Genomic DNA, 24,373 nt, shown 5'->3' with positions numbered 1-24,373 from the left:
CGTGTTTGAAAACCAACCTTCAGGAACAGTCACGCTGTCACCAGGCTGTCACCCCCTTTGTGTTGGAAAACTCTGCCTGAACGCAAGCCTGTAATTTTATTAGATTTAGGCCATAAATTTGGAATTATGGGGGGGTTTGTGTGTGTTTTGACTGCTGTAGTTTAGTTTGGTTTTTTGTTTTGGTTGGTGGTTTTTGTGTATTTTTCTTTTTTTTTTTTTTTTAAAAAAAAGCTACATTCTCATATCACTCTTGTTCCTTCCAACCATCTTTCACAGCTTCTGTCTCCCAAGGGAAGTGAACCAAAGAATGACGGGGACATCCCAATAATATAATGGGTCCTACCAAAGTAGAGTCAGGTTACCCTAGAAATGGGTTAACTTTTTCCGATAACACTACACTGCTTCTATACAACCATGGGAGCCAAGTTTCCTACGTGGACATGCTGAGAGTGAGACTACATGACATAAGACCCAGATTAATTGCAATTTTAATGCTACAATAGATACCTACGCATATTACTGCCTTCCATTGTGGAATGAACACATGCCGGTGCTATCACCTTAAAACCAAAAGTCAAGAGTAACTTGAAACATTGTCCCTTCCTCCCATCCCAAGTCATTAACTAGATGGTTGTATCGTATCCTAGGAGATTCCCTTGTTAACGTTAATTCAGCTTTCAAAGGGCAAGTAACTACAGTATCGGATAGTTGATGACCAGTGGCTGTAAGTGTCCCTCACGGCAGGCACTGTCGGGAGCCGAGCGGGAAAAGAGGGAAGCTTTCAGCAGCGTTGTGTTAGCTTCAAACCACCAGGTAACAGGGAGGGAGGAAACTGTTAATATTATGTTTTTTTCAGAATTATGTTGATCAGTAACAAGCCTGTTACTCAATCATTTTGTCCGCCACACATACTGCATTCCTCAGAATAAATTCAAATAAAAGTTTAACAAGTCCGGATAAGATTAACAGTTAAAAATCACTGTGTTATGTTTCCAAACCTATGATAATACTCCACACTGCAAGAGTTCAAAAGACAGTCGACCGGAAAAAAATAATTAACCATGAATTGTAGCAAAGAAGGTAACAGGTCAGCAGAGCACAGCGTCACTCGCACGGCACAGCTGTACCTAACCTAACCGTCAGGCGTACGGCGCTCTACTGACTTGTCTCGTGGCGCTCGCCCAAGAGGAATGACACGGCTAACAAGACCTCAGCGGTGGAAGGGAGAACAAACCAGGTTGTTTCCTGAATTAGGGTATTCTCCGGGTACTGCAGTTGTGGGGGGGTGGGGGGGTGGTGTTTTAATTTACACGTGAAAGAAAAAAAAAAATGTTTAACACCGAAGAATCACATCCAACAAGGTAGGAAAACACCAATTTCCTCCTCCTCTACTACGGTAGAAAAAGAACAGTTATTTACTCTGCAGATACACAGGATTATAAGAACATTTGCATTTTTAAATAGATTTAACATGTGGGACAAACTGAAAGCATCACAAGATACAGCCATTTACCTGTGTCTCTTTTTGGTGCCTGTGAGAAGAGAGAGTACCTGTTCCACACTCAGTGCTCTGGCAATTAAAAACAAGAAGCCCAACACCACAACCTAACAAAACCTAACAAACCCACAACTTATACCAATTATTTCCTTACAGTCAATCACGGCAGACAGTTTTCTGGAGCAGAGTAACATCCAATAATGAGAGCTCACCTAGGGATACATTCCCACAGTAACCTTGAAAATTCAAATTTTCAAAAATGTATTAAAGGTGGGAAATTGAAAGTGGAACAAAGTATATAAGGGAATATCATACATAACTGAATTCAAAAAGTTCTTACAGTGGTTGTGTGTATTTACTTTGGTTATTTTTTATATTTAAAACCGTGAAGACCTTCTTAATTTGCATTTCCCACTCAGAAGAAAGCTGTTGCTACCCCAAATCGCAGCACTCCTTCCTCCCTTCCGAAAAAGCCTCGGGCATCACAAAGCAGCAAGACAGGTTTTCTGTTACTCATATTTCCCTAATCCATCAAACACATGCTACTGCAAAGCGGTCTCATAACTGAAACCATTCTAATTGTCAAATACAGGAACAAAAGCTGCTTCTGTGGCTCACCAGCCGTTTTTACCGGTGGTTTGGTTCCTCGCTGGGGTCGGGAATCGTGCACCGGCATCGCAGGTGTAGAGCCTCCAACCGCCCGGCACCAAGCCTGGAAAAGCTCCCAGCCTACGGATGGTACCGACTGCGGCACCGAATTCCTCAGGAACGCTTCAGAGCTAACAGAGGAAGGATAAGCCTCCTACAAAACGGCTTTTTACCTGTCAAAGGATTTAATTAGCAGACGCACATTCTGTTCAGAAAAGATTTGAGTAACAGCAACTTTTTTTTCAGCGTCTGCATCTCAGAGGGATCCATCCCATGGGGAACAGACCCCCAGGGAGGGAGAAAGCAGAGCTGCCAGGAACCCAGCAGCCTTCCAGCAAGCACCGTCAAAATTCATTATTATGGAGACAAGGCAAAATAATACAGAGGCAACAAAGCTTTGGCAGCATCTAACTTACTTTCCTCCTGCCCTTCAAAAACACTTCTAATGAAATAAAATGGAAATCCCCACTATATACTGCAGATGAAGGTGACCTTGGGAAGCGGGGGGGAAGAGGAATAAAAGCAGATGGATGATCTTAGGAAACTGGTAAGAACCATTCAGAAACGGCCAGGTCTAATCGAAGAGCCAGAGCGAACCGTAGCTATCAATGTTTGGTCTATCCACCAGGTCTCCACTAGCTGGGTTTTTCCCCCGCACTGCTCGATCTGCAAAGACGTCAACTACAGCCATTAACCCAACTAAAGAAACTACCTCCTCTTATCAGCGTTCCTTCTGCCAATAGAGCAGTAGGAGTACAGTGAGAGCGCAGAAGCTGGAGCCTGATTCACAGAGTATTTGGGAAGTTACACAATGGACTCCTTTCAGCATTGAAGGGAGAGATGAGATATTCCTGGAGAGAGACTGAAGCAAGAATATCCAAAAATCAGTAGCTCGAAGAACTTCTTATGCCTAAGATAAGAAATCCCTGCTAGTCTGTGGTTTTTTGCTGTTTTGTTTTGGGGTTTTCCCCCCCCCTCATTTTGACATGACCTTTGTGGAACGACAAACCAAGACCCAACAGTGCACCAGAAAGGCTGTTTATCTACAGCCTGCAGGATTCCATCCGCATTCTCAGCTCTAAGATGACAACTAAAGCAATCAAACATAATGCGAAACTCTGTTTCAAAAATTTCCCATATCTTTTCTACGTAAGTTCACTTGAAAAGGTCAAAGCCAAACTTCAGTAATTAAAAAAAAAAAACCAACCAAAACCTTAACACTGGTTTGGCACAGACATAAATATATAAAACTAGCTATTCAGTGGTGATTCACATAAATTTGTTACATACTACTTAATTGCTGAAGCAACAAAAACTCCCACAGCCACAATTTCTAAATGCCAGCATGGTTTTCTAGAGTCATGACTCGAGACTGTGTAAATACGGGATATAAGGACTATAAAAGAGTGATCAGATGAGGTGGGAAAACAGTAGGGCCGTTTTCACTTAAACACTTACCAATCCCATCATTTTCTCTTCAGCAGCACCATTAATATGCTCCATGGAAAAATATTCAGAAGATACGAGTGGGGCAAGTGGGGTCATCCGTAACAACCACAAACGGACGCCTACAACCTCCATTTCTCCCTCCGCAGTAGATACAGACCTTTAAATAAAACTTTCTGAAAGTCTATGCAGTATTTCCAAACACATCTCGGACAGCTATGGGCTAGAACTCTCTGGTTGTTCAAATCTTTAGATCCCTCCTTTTCATCCTTTAGCTGAAAATAATTTTAATCATTTTTGAAAGGCTTACAAGTTTAAAACACACAGATTTCTCTGAAACAAAAACATTAAGTCACCTTAAAGGAATACAAATAAGGGAAGGACAGGGAGGAGAGCTTTATGCCCACAGTGAGCAGACAAATTCTTTTGAGGAGCTCTTATGCTCACAACAAAAGAATGTTCTTCTAAAGCCACGCAACAACAAAAAAATCTATCACATCAAATGCCACAGAATAAGAACATGAGCTGGAACTGTTAAATCAATACAAGTTTAACACAGCATTGAAGGTGGAAGGCCTTTGTCCATGTCACTTCATCATAACAAGGTGAAAGTCCAGGTATACAACCCACGGAGTTATTCTACGTACTGGATCTGATTTAACAGCAGGATTTAGGATAAATGCGTTTTTCAACATGCTCTTTAAGCATCCGGAGCCTGCAAGGTTTACGGCACATATTTTTAAACACATCTGAATCTGCAAGGTACGAGATTCTGCAGAACAAAACCAGGGTCCAACCCAAAAAACCACCTATTTTTGCAAATTATATTGTTCCAGCATCTGAGCCCTTTCGCACTGCGAACTGTGGTACTCTTAACACAAGGAAAGGAAACCTAGACAGAAAGCGCCGTCTGCGCGACACCAGAATCGCAGAGAAGTCAGCCAAGCTGCAGGGAAACACCACCAAACCGAAGAGCGCTGCCCAGGCAAAAAAAACCCAACTTACTACACAACCCGGCAAGCGCAGAATCTGTGACGAGGTCACCAGGCTTCTGTGACGCACCCTCTCCTACACAGCCGGGCAACAAATGCGTCGTTTGGGCTCTCGCAAATAAGCCTTTAGAATGGCAAAATCCCTCTTTCCCTTATCTTGTGCTGCTAAATAGCAAAGACAAATACGAGTAAAGCAGTTAGCATCACACATTTGTCTAAATTCACTCTTAACCCTAAAGGCCTAAAAGAAACATCCGGGAAGGGAGGGACGGTAAGAGCGGGAGGGCTGCAGGAAGGAGGAGAGGAGGGAAAAGGGTTGTTTGTATCTAGTTTCATGGAGAGGGTTTGGTTGGGTTTTTTGTTTGTTCAGTTTGTTTGTTTGCTGGGGAGGTGGCATGATTTATTTCTCCAGTTCCCTCCCACTGCAATTCAGGTAATGAAAGACTCGAGCTCTGGCAAAGATCCCCTCCTTAGCCATTAAAAAAAAAAAAAAGAAAAAAAAGAAAAAAAGAAGAAAAGAACCATAGTTAAGCTTACCGGAAACAAACTAATCAAACTTGAACAGTAACAAAGGGCAACAGAAACACGTTCACTGGATCACATCTTCCTTGCTGGCCCAAAGCCCAGAGTTTTCATTACATTTTTTTGAACACAACACACACACCCCCTTCCCCCCCCACCACCATTTCACAACAGCCCTGGCCCAGGATGCCTCGCTTTACAAACTATATTTGTAGGAGGTCAGCTTTTCACAAGGCCTAAAACCCAGCATGTGGAAAGCGTTAAGACTTTCATGTAGTAGAGGAGGTTCTTAAAACTACTACTGTTCAACTCAAAAAATCTTGGAGCTTCACAGATCATTAGAGGTTTCTGAACCGCAGAGAAGGGCAGAGTTAGCAAAATAAATCAAGAGTTCCTGTGGGATGTCCTGGGGCTTTACACAACGAGCGGCGCTGGGCACAAAGCAGGCTCAGAATTCAACGACAGGGAGAACTTCTCAAATTGCAGGAGGAAAGAGCTGGTTTATAACTCGGAATGCAGGCTCCCTCGCTTTAAAGGTTAGGGTCTAGAGGCATTGTACGAAATAACTCCGTTTGTGTCAGGGGCATTGGGAGGAAGGGAAAAGGGAGCACAGAAAGTGTGTCTGGGGGAGGGAAAGCAGAGGAATCAACTCAACTGTTCCACCCAGCAAGAACGATCTATTTCACCATGGCAATAAAAGTACTTATCAGCACCTTTTTAATGCCAGATTTCTGAGCGCTGTACAGCATAATAGCATAAAAAGAAACAATATTCCCTGCCAATTTTCTCTATACCAGATGACCAGAGCCAATAAGGATTTCCCAACCATCAGTACTGTCAGCATTCTTGATTTTCTCGTTAATCTCCTAACACTCTATTTCCTAAGACTCCAAGTTCTTAAATACAGCGATTACTTAGGAAACCACCTCTCATTTACATCTCCCCAAAAGAGAAAGTTCCTAAGTTCACGTTTATAAAGAAAAGGAGAATTGAAAAATTTAATCTTGAAAGATCTAAATCGGAAGGAAACACACCCGTCCACATTCTACGATTTTTTAAAAAATAAGGGATGTAGAAAGCAAAAGGTGGAAGGTTCTGTGGAACCTGCTTTGATTACTCCGTGTTTGATGTGACACTACCTGTACCTTCTCAGCTAGACTAAAGGCCAGAAGTGCAGCAGGGCGGTGAATTTCTGTACGGCAGAATGCGGGATGCTGCAGCACGAATGCAGCTCCACCTGGGAGAACGGCGGAGGCAGAGGCAGCAGAGGGAGCCCCTTTAACTCCAAGCAAAATGCACCAACGGTGGACCCCAGTCCCGCAAGATGCTTCTTACTCACGAGCAGGAATGCGAAACCCAAAGCCTAAGCATTTCACGTGGCTCACAGCTTCATTATCTCTGTGTTCCACATACCAGAATGCTGTAGTAAAATTGGTATTAACTAGAAAAATGGAATGTAACATGTAACCGAAGCAACCAAGGGACCCTGTCACTGCTGCTAAAAGTCATCTATACAGCCCCAACCATATTTCATCAACTATAGAGAAATAGTAACTAGACATGATTAATCTAAGATTGAATTAAGCAATTAACTACTAGACAATGTAGCTTTGTTAATAAGCAGGATATTTCTGTCAAGAGAATGATGAACTACAGGCCTGGTCAGCAAACCGAGAAAACCACCTGGAACTGCTGGGAGTAGAGGAGATGCAGGTAACAGGTAACTTCAGCAGGGGGAGATTGCGACCACCGACTCATTGACCACCGACCCAAACGATACCACCTACTTAAGAGAAAAACACATGAAGACACCAGCGTCTGTGTACTAATTCACATAGGAAGCAAAGAAACCTTGACCAATCATTAAAGAGAATAACAACGAATATGTATTGATTGTTAGAACATGTAATAATCAGTGGATAAAAAGGCAAGTTTTTGAAACTAAGGTGTGCTCCCTTGGAATGAGCCCCCCATTTCTGCGCATTAATGGAATAAACTTGGAAATCCCTCTGCTCGGTGTGTTACTGGATTGCACAATGGGTAAAGAACCCAGATTTCGGACAAAACGACGACACTAAGGTGCCTGAAAGCGCATTCTGCCTCCTGGCAGGGAAAGGAGTCCCCAGTGTAAATCCAAACACATGTATGTCATTTGGATCTGCAGCTTTCCTCCTCCAAGGGAACACCTCGCAGAACACGCCTCTTCCCTCACACGCTGCTGGGATAAAAGCAGATGTTTCCCCAAAAGACCACCACCACCTCTAATCTAAGTAACCGCTAGCATTATTATATCCTGGGAATTTGAATTCTGTCATACTCCCGAGCATTTTTCTTTCAGATGCAAAATAGAAAGGGGAAACAAACCAAAAGCAAACGTAGCAGATTTCAGCTTGTGATATTAAATGTTTCTTGAAGCACAAGGCTTACGGAGCCTGTTATATCCACAAACTGCCTTAGTTTCCCCTATGGCACAGCTCCTTTAAACAAAAGCCACTATTCTTAACTCCTCGTTCTCAGTTTATTCCACAATCTGTGTATTTCCTGGGAGTTTTCCTTGGCAAGAAAAGAAAAAAAAAAACAACACAAAACAAACAAACAAAAAACCCAGTAATCAAGCACTGCTTCTTTTTTACAGCTGGTTTGAAACAGAAATGACAAAATGAGTGCATCTGTCTACTGAAGTTGTTATTGTCTTGTTCTCGCAGTACAGTTATAGCAGCATATTACAGGATATTTAGGACTGAATAATGTATTTGGGGGCTGATTCTATGCCAAAAAAACGCTGCAGATACCATTCTTACCATGCCATCTGGGGCAGGAAGCAACGATTAAGGCCAATGATCTGTTGTATAAGAAGAAAGTTAATTTCATGCTCAGTATGGCAGGCAAGACGCATTAAAAGTATAGTTTACTCTCTGCCAACAGCCGGGATTTTTTTTTTCCTGGTGCACAATCTCTTGCCCCCAGATGACTTGCTCTATTGAACTCCCCCCAACCTGGGCAACAGTTTTCTGAATGTCTGCGTTAAGGCACTGAAAAGTGCTTTGAACTAGTGAGCGCTCCAGATCACCCTGACTCTCACAACGGGTCAAAGCTGTTCATACTTACTTACTTCTTGGACTTGAAAATTCAAATAGAACTGCTGCAATACCTCTTGAAATTGTAATCGCTCGCTCTCGCATGCTGTAAATACACACGTGAGATGGCACCGCTTGGGACAACACCTGGATAACATCCTCAGTTCTGTTAGCTACAATCCGGCTGCCCCTCCTCCGTTTTTTCCCCTTAATGGTACATTTGTAATTAATCTTCATTATCCCTGACTAGGATAAGAAAGCAGCGTGGGTGCTGAGGAGGAGAAAAATCAAGTAGCAAGACAGAATGCCTGCGCCTCAAATGTAAGCAGGCCACCAGTCTGACAAAAACTGTCTGTGAGCAGTCTGCGCTGGCTTCCAGTGGGTAATTACTGATAAAACTTGGCCCAAATACACAGACAAAAATCAAAAAACCAATTATATATAGGCCATAAACACCAAGTTTAAACACAGAAGTTGAATGAGCTGCAAAAACTGCCTGAGTTTCACTGCAGTTTGTTTTTCAATATCTCAGACTTGAGCAACTGCCACAAAACTCACCGCCTGCCAACCAAACCACTTGTCTCCACATCTCCCTCCCTTTCCAAAAACCCTTTTCGAAAGGAATTCCTTTGTCTGCTCCATACGGGAGTTTTTAAAAGTCAGCATTCCCACCCCATAGGCAAGGAGGAGGGACTAACCAGCAGCAGGCAGACACATACTCACTCAGCACTGACGTGCTGCTCTTCCCAAGAGTTGTGTTGTGTCCCAAGAGTTGAGTTGTGTTGCCCCCTCCAGTCCCCCCAGTTAGACACCACCATCTCCGATGCTGTGTCCATGCATAACAGAAGTCCTTAACTTTCACTAAAACAAACCATTGATTCATGTATATCTTTTATAGATTAAATCAAGTACTTGTAGGACGAGATTCGCGCGACACCTCTTTCACATCAGTGCAGTCATTACAGAGGACACGCAGATTTATCCTCCTGCTTTGCCACAGATGCTTTCGCTTCCCCTGAGCGAGTCACCAGGTTTGCTTCTGACTCAGCTCTTAACTCGTAAAAACTCCAGTTCCACACCCAAGAGTGCTGTATGTCAGGTATACGATTAAAGATCACGAGATCCTCAGGTATCGGCTGTGGGTCTGTGCGTTAGTACCACAGCGAGGATTACGTGGACAGTATTTCTCTATGAAGCCATTTCAAAAATCAGACACCCAGCAGGATCATACAGATTAATTTATTCAAGGAGGTACCAAAATTTTGTAACATTTGCACTGCTCTAGGACAGGATGTCCCACAAATATCTCTGTTGCTAATACGACTTGTTTATTTTGCCTTTCTGAATACCATCTTCAAGTTTTAAAGCGTATTTTCAGTCAATAACTGGATGGGAAACAAACAACATGAAGTGCCTGATGCATGGCATCCGTGGAAAAGAATCCTGCCAGGATAGGACACTCAACCATGAAGATAAACTGCACAATTTCTCAAATAGATACCTATTTTATGTGCCTGAGGTTCACAAGACCTTAGGATTCACGTCTGAGTATTCGATACAATCTGACAACTGCTACGAAAGAAGAAAAGCTATTATCTTTTCTCATCGGGAAAGGAAAATACAGAACAGAAATATACAGCTGTTGATGAACAAAAACATTTTAATGAGAGTCACACATACCCTTCAGCATCGATGCAAAAGAGAGAATTCACAAGAAAACAAACAAACCGAAATGCCTTACGACGGTGAATTATAAACAGAAGGTAAGGAAAAGGCGGCGTAACAGAACTATGAGGAGTCAGGGAAGCATTGTGTTCTCTCAGCTGTGGAGGAAGACTCAGACAATATTGTATCAACTTCCCAAATAATCTTGGCTTAGATCTTCAACTACATACCTTCCGCTACAAAGCAGAAATTGTCCTTTTTTGGCTCTCTGACAGAACTCAATGCAATTGCCTAATGGCCCTCTTTTGCTTGCAACAATATTTTACCCCTACCTACCTCTAAACCTTCAGAGAAAAATAAACAATGAGTTTCAATCTTGTAATGTAAAATAATAAAAAAAACCCAAACCACCAGAGTGCAGAGTTGATTTATTACCCACGCTAAACACAATTCTAGAGTCCAGCTGGCACGGTGAATACACCTTCTGGTTTTATGCTCTTCACCTACAAAGGTTTCTTAGTAAGAAGCTCAAACGAGAAGCCCAGTTTTTGAGCTGATGACATTGTACATTACTTTTAGACTACAACAGTGAAATAATGCAATTAAAAATTAATTCACTTATTCTCTTAAGAGAAAGCTTAAGAGACTTAAAACAAACAAAACCAAAGCACGTTAGGTACTTTCTTTCTTTGGTTTTACTTGCTTCAGCTGAAATCGAGACACACGGGTATGCAAAAGGGTATTTTGGTCTTTGGAAGATGAACCCCAGTCATTCAGCAGATGACCACACGCTGGTGGCACTGGGCCCTGAAAGCGAACAGTCAAGGTAAACAGGCAGTTCACGGAGCACGGATTTAAGAGCTAAGCAATATATACCTCCAGGATATGTTAAGTCGAAAGCAGAAACTCAGGAAACCGAAACAAAAGGAACACGCATGGTATATAAAGCACAAACTGTGGCCCGAGCTCGTCCAATGAAGTGTACAGCCGGCAGCTCTACTCACCTGGAAGACCTGCAATCGGTTTTCAGAGATGAAGACGACATGGTGTACACTACAGTTAAACCTTTCTCTCTCTTTAAAGACCTTTCCAAACCTTCTGGTTTATTATCCAATAAAATGATGACATTTGTAATAGGTTTAACAGTTAAACTTTTAAAAACAAGCCAAATCACAGCAAACATGTATACTGAACATCCCTTACAGATGATCTGGGCTTTGTAAACAGCTTTCAGCTCAGTGCCACTTAAATTTAGGAATATCTCCATCTGAGCTCAGCTCCTATGAGCTCAGCATTTCATTAAATTCTTTGGCTTACTTTTCCTGCTCCTGGTGAGAAGCATGAACCGCATTACTGTATGCCTCCTCAGTACACTGCTTTACCTTAAAGCCAAACATATTAATTTAGTGTTCTCCTTCAATCAGCTAAGATAGCCACACTCAAAAAAAAAAAAAAAGAAAAAAAAAAAGAAAAAAGCCAACACGCTCCCCAGAGAAGAGTTTGTTATGCAAATGAATCAATGGTTTCACTGACACAGGAAAAACAACTAACCGATGCCTCTGCCCATTTTTCAAAATGGACCGAAGCCCAGTAGGGTATCTGCTATGACTAAAGAAAAAATAGTGTTAGGCTGTCATTTTTAAAACGTGAAGCCTATAGTCCCTGCTTTAACAAGAACAAAACCCTCCAACTGCAATGGAAGCACCAGCAGCAGCGAGCAGAGATGAAATGAAAAGCAGCAGTGGCTGTTTATGTTGGCAGTCGCTTCAAACTCTAATGGAAAATTTCAGCTCTGGCTGCATCTAGGCTAGAACAAGTTATTAAGGCAAAAGGTTCAGCTTTCAAACAGAAAAGGCTTACATAGCCTGTCCCTTTCCGAACACTCCTGCAGCAAAGACAAGTCAGGAAATAACATGCCTTGACTCTGCAATGTATTAATATCCTATCATTAGGGAATATACCATCAAATCAAACACATTTCCTTTGGGAAAGGAGAGCAGCGATAATGCCCACGCCACAGACACAAACTCAGCTATTGGTACAAATAGGTTACATCCCTAAATGCAAATATTAAAAAGCAAATGTAGGGCTAACTAATCACTTTATACTAACAGCCCAAAATATATTCGCCTAATTATCCCTCTCTTTTGATCAAAGGGAAACTGCTATTGGAACAATTACGTCGAGGGAGAATCTTTACCTTTCATACACTCATGAGAATTTTACACAAATATTGCTGAGGCTGTTTGTTGACACGAACAGTATACAGTCTGTCCTCGGAGAGGACAAACACCTTGCCAGCCCGCACATATGGTAACTGCAGTGACCTTTCAGCTCCTGTGCGTTTGCACTATATTTAAGAGCTACTCAGGAAGCCAATATTGTATATTATGTAACACAAGATTAAGCATTAATGAGGCAAGAATAAAACTGTTTATCTAAACCCCAATCTAAAATTAAACAGAAGTTTATGCTGAAAGCTCACACTGCACTCGTTTTGTCTCCTAACATTAACAGAGCACAGCTTATTTAGTCTGAGATAAGTCCCAACAGCATTTAGTTTGGAGAGAAGGATTTTACTCTCAGAAGAGAGAGTATTTTTGCTAAAGAAAGTGATGCACGTTTAGTTCTTACACACTTAAATCCAGCACATTGCAGATATTTTGATCTAAAGAAAACAGCTGATATTCATGACTTCTATTTACACTGTGTTTTAAAGCTAAATACAGAAGCATCCACCCAGAGGCAAGACCTTTCCACTGCTCTGTCATCTCTTGCTGAGCAGCCAAACCAAAAGTCACACACACCAAAGATACCTATGTGCTCAACAGGGAAACTCAACACAAAATTAGACCAAAGCCTGCATGCCTCCACAAAGATTCACTGTCCTCTTTTTGGGCGTCTCACTAAGCAAGAAGCTCTACAAGGCTCACTGAGGAGCGTCAGCCTGCCAGAAAAAAGACAAGCAGACAATTAGGCCACGGGCACAATCATGGGCCATAAACCTTCCCTGAAAGGAGGGTGTAGAGAAGCGGGGGTCAGATGCTTCTCCCAAGGAACAGGCAACAGGACAAGAGGAAACGGCCTCAAGTTGCGCCAGGGGAGGTTTAGGATTGATATAGGGAAAAAATTCTTCACCGAAAAGGTTATCAAAAACCAGAACAGGCTGCCCAGGGCAGTGGTGGAATTGCCATCCCTGGAGGTATTTAAAAGCCGGGCAGACGTGGTGCTGAGAGACATGGGTTAGGTGCTTTTTGGCAGCACTGGGTTGATGGCTGGACTCCATCTTAAAGGTCCCTTCCAACCTAGACAATTCTATGATTCTGTAAGAACACACTCGAGAACCTCAAAGCATTCCAACGGGTGTCACCCCAGTTTTAAGAAAAGGTCAAAAGTACTTGGGCCTATTCCTATGGAAGACACAGTGTTTCCAAACCCTCAATTCAATTGCAGCATATACCGTGGAGATCTAATGACATAACATGATATAATTCTTAAACTTATCACACACATCCCTCTCCATTTCCAGTGGCATGAGGTGTTTGAGTTCCGCTGGTCAGACAACACAGCTGACATAAAGCAGGCTGAACTCCAGCCTGAGGAAAACAAGTCTGCGTCTTCTGGGGCCGTGGCCTTCAAAAGTCCGGGCACGCGGGAGGTGCACCCCAGCCAAAGCTCCCAGAAGCGTTTCCGAGGGACCAGCACAAGGGCGGGCTGAGGGGAACAGGACCCCGCTCTCAATCTGAGCAAGCTGACGCCATGACTTGGCCTCCTCCTCCTCCTGCTGGGACTGTACAAGCTCACCTTCACTCCACATTTCTATTTACCTTTGCCATGCCACCACCACAGAGTTAAGTTCTTTACAAGAACACAGTTAAGTCAATCCCCAACCTTGTAGGCATTTACGTACGTTTATCTCAGGCCTATCACAATGCTGGTGCTTCTAAACTCTCAAATCCAAGCAGCTCAGTGTAATCACCTAAAGAATTCAGAGCAGGAGAATTTTAAATATTTTGAAAATCCTGTATTATCACTAAGTTTTAGCCAATTAACCCAAATGGGGGGGGGGGGGGGGATCACGTTGAAAGCCAAATCAGATACTTAAGAAAACTTGTTTCCAGCTGTGTACCTTGCATTCTCACAACATATGAATTTTAATGAAAGTTATTAATGAAAACCATTCATGTCACATAAGTGCCTCAAAAATTTGCTTCTCAGCTTGCTGCGGAGAAGAATCCAAAGTGCTGCTAAGTACGAACCGAATGAGAGCAGGATAATTCACCAACTGCTCCACTCAACTGCAGCTATAACTGACTAAGAGAAAACTACCCGGGGGAAGGGGAAAGACGAAAGATCCATGGGAACCCAGGGAACAATATGTTTAAGACAGAGTTCAATGGAAACCCAAGGAAGTTTCCCAAGTTTTATTTAAGCTCATCTACATAGAGGTGCTTTTCCTGCGGAGTATCCCAAGGTTAACACTTACTGATCCAGCCTTAACACCGCTGGCGTCCCTCGATCCGTTTCAGCAGAGGGCATGCTCAGATGAGAGCTGATTTTAGTCCCCGTGTCTCTTGCTTATTAAAGCTTGAAAAGAATGCTACAGCTGTTTATACCCTCCCCAGCATCGACTTGGAAATAAACTGGAAATTTGAAACAAACTAGAAGAGGGAAGACCTAAACAAACATACAGCTTTGGTATGCAGCAAATACTTTCATTCATAAAGGCTTTTTTTCTTGCTGGTTATTCATTTAGAAGAAACAATTAAAAAACTGCTGAAAAACTGTCTTAAACTAGTTGAAATACACATTGACAAATACAGTGTTTCCTTCAAAGATACCGTACATTAACTATGGAGAGAAAAAAAGCAGAGGCACAGCTCAAATAGGACATTCCTTAACACGCTTGTGAAAACTTAGTACAGCGTGGCCTAATTCCCATCTCCCACCATGGCCACTTTACACCTCCCAATATTATAAAAGAAATACAATGTCATATTCACCTCTACATTCTGACTTTCCGTACGGTAGCCTCAGCTTGATTTAATATAAAACAGGCCTGGTCTCTACAATGATTTTGTGTTTCTATTGTATTACTTATCTCCCCCTATTTCAGCGTTCCAGCTGCAGGGCTTAAGGGGATATTAGGAGGAGTTCTGCCCCACTGAAAGCAGCATAAATATAAGCATCTGGAAGAGGCAGGCATTATACAAGAAGCACGATAATAAGGAGATTTAACTTTAAGTGGGTTTTGCAGAGAGGCAAAACCCCTGGCTCCCCTCCCCGCAGGCTTCAGTGACGAGTGCAGTAAACTCTTAATAAATCAGAAACGTGCAGGATGTACTGACCTACAGCCTGGTTTCCATTTAGGACAAGTCACATCAAGAATGCTCCTGATTCGTTTTCAAGTAGCTTTTGCAGAACTCGGGAGCTGCCGCAATGCTTTTGCGCCCCTATAATGATTTTTAGCTTTTCACCTCATGTTAACATGGTGCCTAACAGGAAAATAGAGCCTTTTTTCTAGCTTTTCTGGAATTGCTAGAGGGTTACTTCACACTGCAACAGAAAAATGTCAGGCAAAGTATCCGAAATTATTCTGGTCATGAAAAAAATACGGACAAATGAATTCCACAGCCTTGCAATTTACATTATTCATTATTCCACTTTAAGGAAGAAAATAGATAGTCAAACAGTATTTACTGCAGCCTTTATTCTGCGTGTCTTACTAGGCAAAACTGCTGTAAATTCTGCCTGAAAAAGACTGGGAACAAAAAGAAAGCAGAAGTGAGACCTGTGGGCAAAAATAGGAAATGGAGATTAAACAATCCGTTGTAGGTCAAAGGTTACTTGTAGATCAGTTACCACTAGGGGCTAAAAAAGCCTGCTCAAAGCCATGGGCACCCTGTTTCCCAGTCGCTCTAACTTAATATCTTCGTCTTCTCTATACTCAAAATTTAGACGTAATAAACCAAAAATGTAACCCTTGAAAAACGATAGCTTAAAGTTTCACACCACGTGCAAACTTGCAAAACTTTTACGGAAGGCCTCAGGCCTGATACCCAAGTTCAAATGTAGAAGTCAAGGAGTACAAAGAGGGTCAGACACCTGCCCCCCCTCGCAGTTCTGGAGTTTTTCTTTTCCTTTCTCACGCAAACCGTTTTTCTCTATCGCAAAGAAACATTTTGTATTTAAAAGCGTATTTCGTATTGCTGCAATTCAAACTTCAGAAGAGTCCTTTTGCCTCTTGGTAACTTTCCCATCAACAGAATTCATTTCTAAAGTAAACACCAATTTGTTCTAAACACATTGCTAGGAGATATTCTGAAGAAAAGAGAAAGGACTGCTTAAGCTGCCTGTGTGCTGGATTTTTAGACGTTGTGAAGAAGGATACAATTTCAGCATTCCTTCTGAGCTGTCATCTTTCCAACAACGGGCCTTCAGGCCTCAGAATCCGACACAACACTAAAGCAAAGTCTACCTACACTTGATCAGTAATTAAGTTTTCCCATCGTTCGCAACAGACCCAGTGAACGTAAACACCAACTGAGGCACTCCAGGAATCATTTTATCCTCCCCTTTCTATTTGACCTCTGCAGTTTACTATTTACCAAGGAAAGATTGTGATATCACAGTATCGTCTCACAAGAACATCTCAGAACAGACTGGAAACATACTACGCTAAGTGACAGGTTTTAAAATATTTTTACAGTAACGTTCTTCCCCACTGAACATCCAGATTCCACACATGTAACAGTCTAAACAACCAGTTATGTTTTAAGTAAGTGTTTTCCAGATCAGTAACACATTGCTAGAAAAACAGCCTAACTCAATTTTCATTGAGTTACCTACCTTCTAAATTCAGAACAAATATGAAAACCGCTTTCCAAAACCACCCTCCCAGCAGTTAAATGACACCTGCAGAACAGAAACCGAAGCTTCTAGAGCAGCTTGGCAATTAGGACTAATGGAAAAGTAACTAAATTCCCAAGGCTTCCCAAACCCTCTTTCCTTTGAAGAAGTCAACCACTCCTCCCTGTCCATCTTCCTTCCAAGCACTTGCCAGGATTTTCAACAGAATGACAGTTAGGTAAGCTTTATCAAGTTCATTAGAGTAATTAGCCACAGATCAATTCCGACACTGAAGTTACACGCTTGCTGTCCACGTTTCAGGAACGCAAAGAGTTAAACACAACAACTGAATTCTGCAGGTCCTAGGAGCAGCCGGCACATACCTCAGTCTTCCAGATTCAATTAGATTTTGTTTTGTTTTAGGCTTTCTTTAATTACCCACTGCCATTTGAGCCCAAGTGGGTGACATAAGTGTATTATCCCATCATAATGTCAGAATTTAAAATTAGATTTGGTCTCCATAAATACAGTTCATCCACCCTTAGTGACTCCGTTCAGCAATGACGACTATTTTATGTAACATCTTTCATACACTAAGACCTCAAAACTGCACTAAAAATTACAGCTACCTTTTCTGGCTGCGGATTTCTCTTCCATTTATCTGAAGAGAATTCAGTTCAGGGTGAAAAGGAAATAGTTTTGTAAGATCAAACACTGAAGCAGCGAGAGAAAAAGCAAATTACATAAAGTCCAAATGTACTTACCGTCTCCTTATTCGGAAGCAACTCCTTTCGGATCCTGAAGAAGTTCTTGCCGTACTGCCTCAACCCCTTAATAAAACGTTTCTGCAATAAAAGATAACAAAAATAGTATGTCAGCAGAAGAAAAAAAAAAATCAGAAAAAATATCTTGTTAATCAGCACAACAGCCAAACAATGTTCTTCGCTTAAGGACTGTCGACAGAAGAGAACGTATACCTACACAGCCACCGAAAACAGGCAGGGGAAAAAAAGCCTTGAAAAGATACTGAAAAATTCAAGCCACATTCACTTCTACGTCAAACTTCCAACCTCTGAAGCTTTAAAAAAGTCAGTACCACAGTCAGTTCTTCTCCGAAAGGACCGAAGGCTCCTGCCGCACGTCTCCCCCCTGCTCGGTTTTTCAATTAGGAAGCGGCAGCCGAAGGAAAATACGCAACGCCGGGAGTCGGGGGGGAGCGCAGCGCCGGCGGGGCTTCAGCAGCCCCGGCAGCCGCCGGCCCTCGGCACTCGCCCTCCCCGTTTTTCGGCGGAACAACCCCGAACGCCGAGCCCGGCCGAGCCGCCGCCGCTCCCCCTCGGTGGCTCGCAGCGGTCCGCGGTCGCTCGCCACGCCGAGACGCGCTGCTTCTTCCTCCTCCTCCTCTCGCCCCGCCGGCGGGTCGGGGCGGCCCCGCGGCGACGGCGGGGGGCCGGGGCGAGCGGCGGAGGCGAGGCGAGGCCGGCGGAGGCGAGCGGAGCTGCGCGGAGGGGCGCGGAGGGCCGGGCGGGAGGCGGCGGCCGCCCAGCATGTGATCGCGGCGGGGCTGGGCGGCGCGGAACCCGCGGGGCGCGCCGCAAAAGGCGGCCTGGATCGCCGGGCACCCCCCCGCCCAGCCTCGTCCGTCCACCCTCCCCCGGGAAAGCCCCGCGGAACCAGGCGCCGGATGAACGCTCCGCCGGTCCCCGGGGGCTCTGCGGCGGGGTGGGGGCTCCCTCCCCCGGCATCCGCCGCACCCCGCGGCCGCCCTTCCCTCCCCGCCCGTCCCCCCGCTTCAGCTGCCCCTTGCGCTCATGTTTCCCCGCTGAAATACCTCCCCCCCACACCGAGATAACCCGGCAGCCGCCAGCTGCGAGCATCGCTCGCCCCCCTCCTCCTCCTCCTCCCGAGGCACCTTCACTCCTGCACCCACCGCCGCCTGCGGCTCTGGGACCCGGCTCAGCCAGACCCCAACATTTCACCGCCACGATCAGTAGCAGGAGATTACAGCTAAACACAGGGTGCCTCTTCCGAAAGGCCAGCCCTGAGGGACTTTCTCCTTTCCTATAAGCATACAGGTATAAACACTTTGAAAATACCAAATTCTGCCTGCAAAAAGGATGAGGGATGCTGAGTATATGGGCACTAACATTCTGGGGCAATTAATTTCCTAAAAAGAAACAAACCTGAAGTTGACTTAATGCATTTTGCACCACATCTTCTTGCAAACACCTACTGGACGGAGGTGGGCAGGTGATTACAAGCTTCCATATTACGAAGGGGATAAGGAATCCCAGAAAGGGTAATTCACAACCAAAATAGTGCTCTGTACACCTCAGAAGCTCCCACCACAATGCTGAATATGAGTGTACAGTCTCTTTGGAACCTCGTGCATATTATTTTGCAGATGTGCCCGCACAGGGATCTATCCTTACCTAACCCTGTCCCTCAAAGCCAGCAAGACTGCTAGGGTTCGCCAAGAACATGCCTGGGGGCACAGAGACAAGAATTAACCACCGGTTGTATGTGCTTTGAGATTACAGTCCCTTGCAGTGTGTGATTTGCTCATACCCACCTCCTGCTTTTAAACCAGCAAACAGAGCACTGTTTGCTCCTTGGGCTTTGCACTCGGGCTCCCGAACAAGGAAATGTTAGTAAAAGCAGGGTCCCAGCCCCCATCCACAGACAGAAGTCACACGCACCTGCAGAGCGAGATACCCAGGCTGCCTACAACATGTAACCTGTCACTGACGCACGCACACACACTTTTTACCATGTGAACGACGAGGAATTTTCATCACACTGAGGGGGAGGCCAATGGCTCCCCTGGCACCACACGCACAACTCTTCTGACTTCTCGGCAAGAAAACATGGCAGCAGCAACAAGGCGAACAACCGTGTCCTCAAAGCACTCCCAACATCCCAACAAGCAGCATAATTCCTGTCTGCAGCTTATCACGGAGAACGAAAATCAACGAAATCAGGAAACCTTTGAAAACAAGCAGTCCAAGGGGAAACTCAGATTCTAAACGCTGCAGCTGGGTTCCTGGCTTTGACATCGCGGCCTCCTGGACTGTACGGGAGGTACCCTGCTCTTCCAGCATCAGTTAACGGAGCATATAGCATAAATGAAACATACAAAGCTGTAGGGGAATAAGAAGAAACCAGAGCTGGAACACTCCAACCAAGGATGAAAAAAGACACAGGGAAACACGACAGCAATCTGGTCCATTGCATGAAATGAAAAGCCCTGGTTCCCTATTCCTCATTTTGCCAAAGACTTACTATGGTATATCTCAATTCTCAGAGGACCATTTCATTTATTTTTTTAAGATTCCTTTTAACCAAACTATTTTACATTTGTTTTGTGTTGGAATTCAGCTCTGTATTAAAAAAGCCTATGACAAACTGTTTTCCTTTGAATTCGGGAGACGTCAAAAATCCCTACCAGGAACATAAGCCCAGCATATAGCCCACCTGAATAACAGCATTAGAGGGAGCTTGAAATGCTGCTCCAAATTTCCAAATATAAATGAAGTCCATCCTTCTGGCATTCTGAAGTTTTGGCCAATTACGCTGTCACCTTTATCGGCGTCATACAGAACTACCACTAGGCCACTGAGGCAGTGCCAGATATCCAACTATGAAATAGTCGTGTGCCTCTGCTGAAAGGCAAGAGAGCGCCACTTCTTAATACACAAAGAACAACAAAAGCACACAAAGATTAGTTTCGGAAACCTAAGACAGAAATTCTAAAGCTTAATAAAATCGAGGTTTTTTCAAAACATTTTCTTTTTCAGATTTTCCTTCCTCTTCTAGTCTTCCATTAATTTGGACATCACGTTCAGTTCTCCTTTAGCCTGCAGCAAGAACAGGTACTTCTTGTCTCCAAGTCAAGCACAGTAGAGACCTCCAAATGTTTTTAAATCCAAAAGCACTAAATAGTTGCACACCAAATCAGGAGTGACCTGTTGCTCTCCGGCACCTCATAAAACAGACTGCATAACACAGCTTGAATTTTCTCTCCTCTGCACAAATGACACGCAACAAATTTTATGTCTGCATTTTAACAGTGAAGGAGATGTTGGTGCACCGCTCGCAGAAGGCATCTGAAAACAACAGCTGCTGAATTAAAATAGTCCTACGACACAGGGCTGGTAGAACAATGAGGCTTAAACCTATGGATGCACGAGAAAGAAGTTGGGATAAAGCGTGGAAGCGGCTCTAGAGCACAACGTTTTAAAAATCCAAGTTCTGTACTTTTAAAAATTAAGATAACATTCCAATTTTACTACATAGGTTTAACTTTGAAACATTATTTATGACAATTCTTTCAGCATCGTTGTTCGCACTGTTCACTGAAGACAAACTGTAACACAATTTAAAAAAAAAAAAGCGGTGGATCATTATTGCTGTGAAGTCTGATTAGGGAATCCCATGGCTCGCAGGGTCAGGCAACACTGACAGACGACCCAGTTGTCTTTCCCAAAGTGGTTACCATGGCTATTGACCAGCCACCACACAACATCTCCTAATACCATTTTATAATTTGAACCTCCCCGATGAAACGTATTAGACTCTGCAATATCCTGCTACACCGTGTAAACAGGGAGCTATAAATAACCCAGGAAGAACAAGGAACAAGCATGTTAACGTTTGCATATGTGTTACTTGCAGGTCCCATATTTTATCCCAAGAAACAAATATCATGACAAGATACACAAAGCCATTATGTTCTAACAGAGCTCAGATGGCATGTTTATCAACGTGATGATAATGCCATTGCAAAGCTGTAGTTAAGGTTATGCGTCAGGGTTTCTATTATCAAGAGATTACAGCTTGGCAGGAAAAATTTGCTACCGCATGCTGAAATTCCGCACCCCAGGTTTTAACCGGGAACTGAGGTTCCCGTTTTTCTTCTTTACTGCAGAAGTCGAAAACAAAGCTGTTTCTAACAGCATGCAAGAATAACATCTAGCACAAAATAACCTGTTTAATCAACTTTAGAATTTCAGACTGAAACCTCATGGGCTTCAGAAAGGCACGGTGATCCTGATAAAACTCTAAATTCATAACTGCTACAAATATGTCTCTTCTGAGGTGCTGCTTCAATGAGGTTTAGATCAAATGTGTGTTCTCTTAAGAAAACCCATGTGCTATTTCATTCCCTTCCCATGACTTCCACCTGGTCAATTAGTGACAAGCATGTTGTAATGCAATATATTTACAAACACACAAACACAGAGCCTTTTCTGCTCCTTCTTAATCCAGGAAATAAGGACTTTTTTCCCCTCCCTCAATCTCTCTTAAAAAAAATAATCTCCTCTTTAGACCATGTCCAAGAACAGCAAGTTGTTCTCTCAACCTTTTCCTTAATTATGATCTTATAAAAATGAAAGCGATACGTACAGCGTGTGTTTTGAAAGGCCCAAGGTTTTCTAGGCAGTTGCCAATTGAAGTTGTCACCATGAAGTTAACATTCCATATTTAATATGCCTTTTCAAGCTTTACAGTAAATACGGTAGGAAAATTTATGGCATTTTAATAGTTAACAGCAAATAAATGCCAAATGCATAAAGGCTTCTTTATTTCTTAAATTTCACAAGATGAAAAAATTATGGCAGTTGTTCTAAAAAGAAAATGAGATCTGATTATAGGTTATATCTGCGAAACTTCTGTTAACTGTGCAGCACATTTATAGATTGCCCCAAACCATTATTTTTTTTAGCATGCAGACACTGTGTATGCACACTAGCTGAATTTCAGTGCACAGAGTACATTTTATTAAAAGCCTGGCTGAGTTTTAACATTATATTTTGCTTGTGTACAGTGCAAATAAAGGCATTTGCTGATACTATTAGATGATATATACAGTCCTGTATCCTGACAGTTTCCGTAAGACAACACAGTTTAACCTAAAGATGTCAGGTACCTCTTACAAGAACACAACTTGTGTTAGTCACAATTTTTTTTCCACCAAAGCATTCCTGGCTGTAGCAGAAAATGATGCTAGTATTTACTGCATCTTTACCTCAAAGGAATTCTATATGCTCAGTAACAGACAGGACGAAGCACTGCTCAGTAAGTAATTCCATCAAGGGCAAAAAGCGGTACTTTAACTTAAAGAAAATGCAGCTGTCACACATATCTCAGCTATTCTCAGAATCCTGCTAACCACTGCAGACACATAGTGTGCCTATTTAACTCTTTCCACGAGCTGCTTTGTTGCCTGAAGGCTCTCACCCAGAGGAGAAGAAAAAAAAAAAAAAAGAGGGGAAAAGACCCATTTCTAGGGGTACAGGAGAGGGCAGAAGGGAGAGACGTTGCACAGAAATTCCTCGGCCTAAGAACACGCATCCTCAGAGCACCTTGCCACGAACAAGGACTGGTCCCAAGGTAACAGAATATTCTAGGCTACTACAGTAGCACTTAGAACAAGGAACAGGCATGATGGCTCACCTGAAACCTTTGTGAAAAAGAATATACAAAAATCAATCCACTAGGAAAGAGGAACTATCAGAAAAATCTGTGTTCAGGCCTCTGCTCCGTTCCTTTACCGTGCCCTGCTGCTGGAGAACAGGATACGCCTCAACCTCATCTGAACTTCATTTTATTGTTTCCTGTCACTCCCGTAACTCCGCTGGATGTTTTTTTAATCTAATTTTGAAGTAGCAAGTGATTTTACCCTTCGCATTAGATACTCGTGCTGCTGTGTGTTACATCGGTTAACAGCAAAGCTTGCAAAAATCACCTCGCTGGCAAACTTGGTTAATAGTAAGACACCCATAAGCCTTCCCTAAATGTCTCCGCGTGTTGTTCCACAGACCTTGGCATCATATCAGAGATGTGTGCAGACCTCAAGCACGCAAGCAGATCTTTGTGGAAATACCTTTGTTTCCACTGTTCCCTCAGTGTTACCCCTGCCTTTAGCCTACGACATCTCAGATGCTCTCAGGGTAACTCCACTGCTCTGTCCCATCTCTAACCACCTCTCTGTCTGCTCCTGCGGGAAGCAAGGCTGTCACCAGCTTGCAATTTAGAGTCTCCTCCTCAAGAGGCTGCACTGAAGCACAGATCACAATTTGAAGGACCTCCTCCTCTTCTCTGACACAACCACGCAAAGGGACAAGAAATTGCTCGCCCAGTTTGGCAACTGCTTGGAGATGTCTGCAATCGCTTAACTACAGATCTCTGCTGCAAGAGACCTCTGCTGTAGGGGAACGTCCGTGCTTTGATGACCGCTGACATGATACACGCGTGCTCTTGCACAATCTGTTTGGCTTGCAGAAAGTTGCGGAACACCAGCAAGTGACGATCGTGCACTGCAACGCACCAGCCAGCTACGATGGTGAAGCATGAGCAGCAACAAACGCCAGCCAGCCCCGGCAGTGCCCGCTCTTGCTGCTTAACTACAGACTACAAATTTTTAAGAAACCAATTCTGATACAGTTTGTTGGTTTTGTTTGTTCTGTTTTTTAACAGTCCCCTTTCACAACTGTAAACAGGTAAATGTTTCTTAAATTGTGCCACAAACATGTTTCCAGACTTCCAGTTCAAGAGAGAAGGCTCACACACAGGTGACCCTTTCGTAGAGCAAGATGGAAGAGAATAATCTTATATATGTTTGTGGGTGTGTGAAAGCATCCCTTACCTCTAAAATTTACTCACTCAATTTGCTT

At 43.3% G+C, this 24,373-nt stretch overlaps 1 protein-coding gene across 6 annotated transcripts in view; it reads right to left on the bottom strand.

Annotated features, from left to right (window-relative positions):
• Positions 1-24,373, bottom strand: part of RERE (arginine-glutamic acid dipeptide repeats) — a 243,524-nt gene that overhangs the window by 37,163 nt on the left and 181,988 nt on the right. For all 6 annotated transcript variants that reach the window (XM_054222253.1, XM_054222256.1, XM_054222255.1 and 3 more), the window contains one exon: positions 17,462-17,542. In XM_054222253.1, the coding sequence (XP_054078228.1) occupies positions 17,462-17,542 (81 nt within the window). The remainder of the gene's footprint in view (positions 1-17,461; positions 17,543-24,373) is intronic.

This window comes from Rissa tridactyla, chromosome 16 (assembly GCF_028500815.1).
Source record: "Rissa tridactyla isolate bRisTri1 chromosome 16, bRisTri1.patW.cur.20221130, whole genome shotgun sequence".
Taxonomy (NCBI): Eukaryota; Metazoa; Chordata; class Aves; order Charadriiformes; family Laridae; genus Rissa; species Rissa tridactyla.
This window is presented reverse-complemented; position numbering and strand designations above follow the sequence as displayed.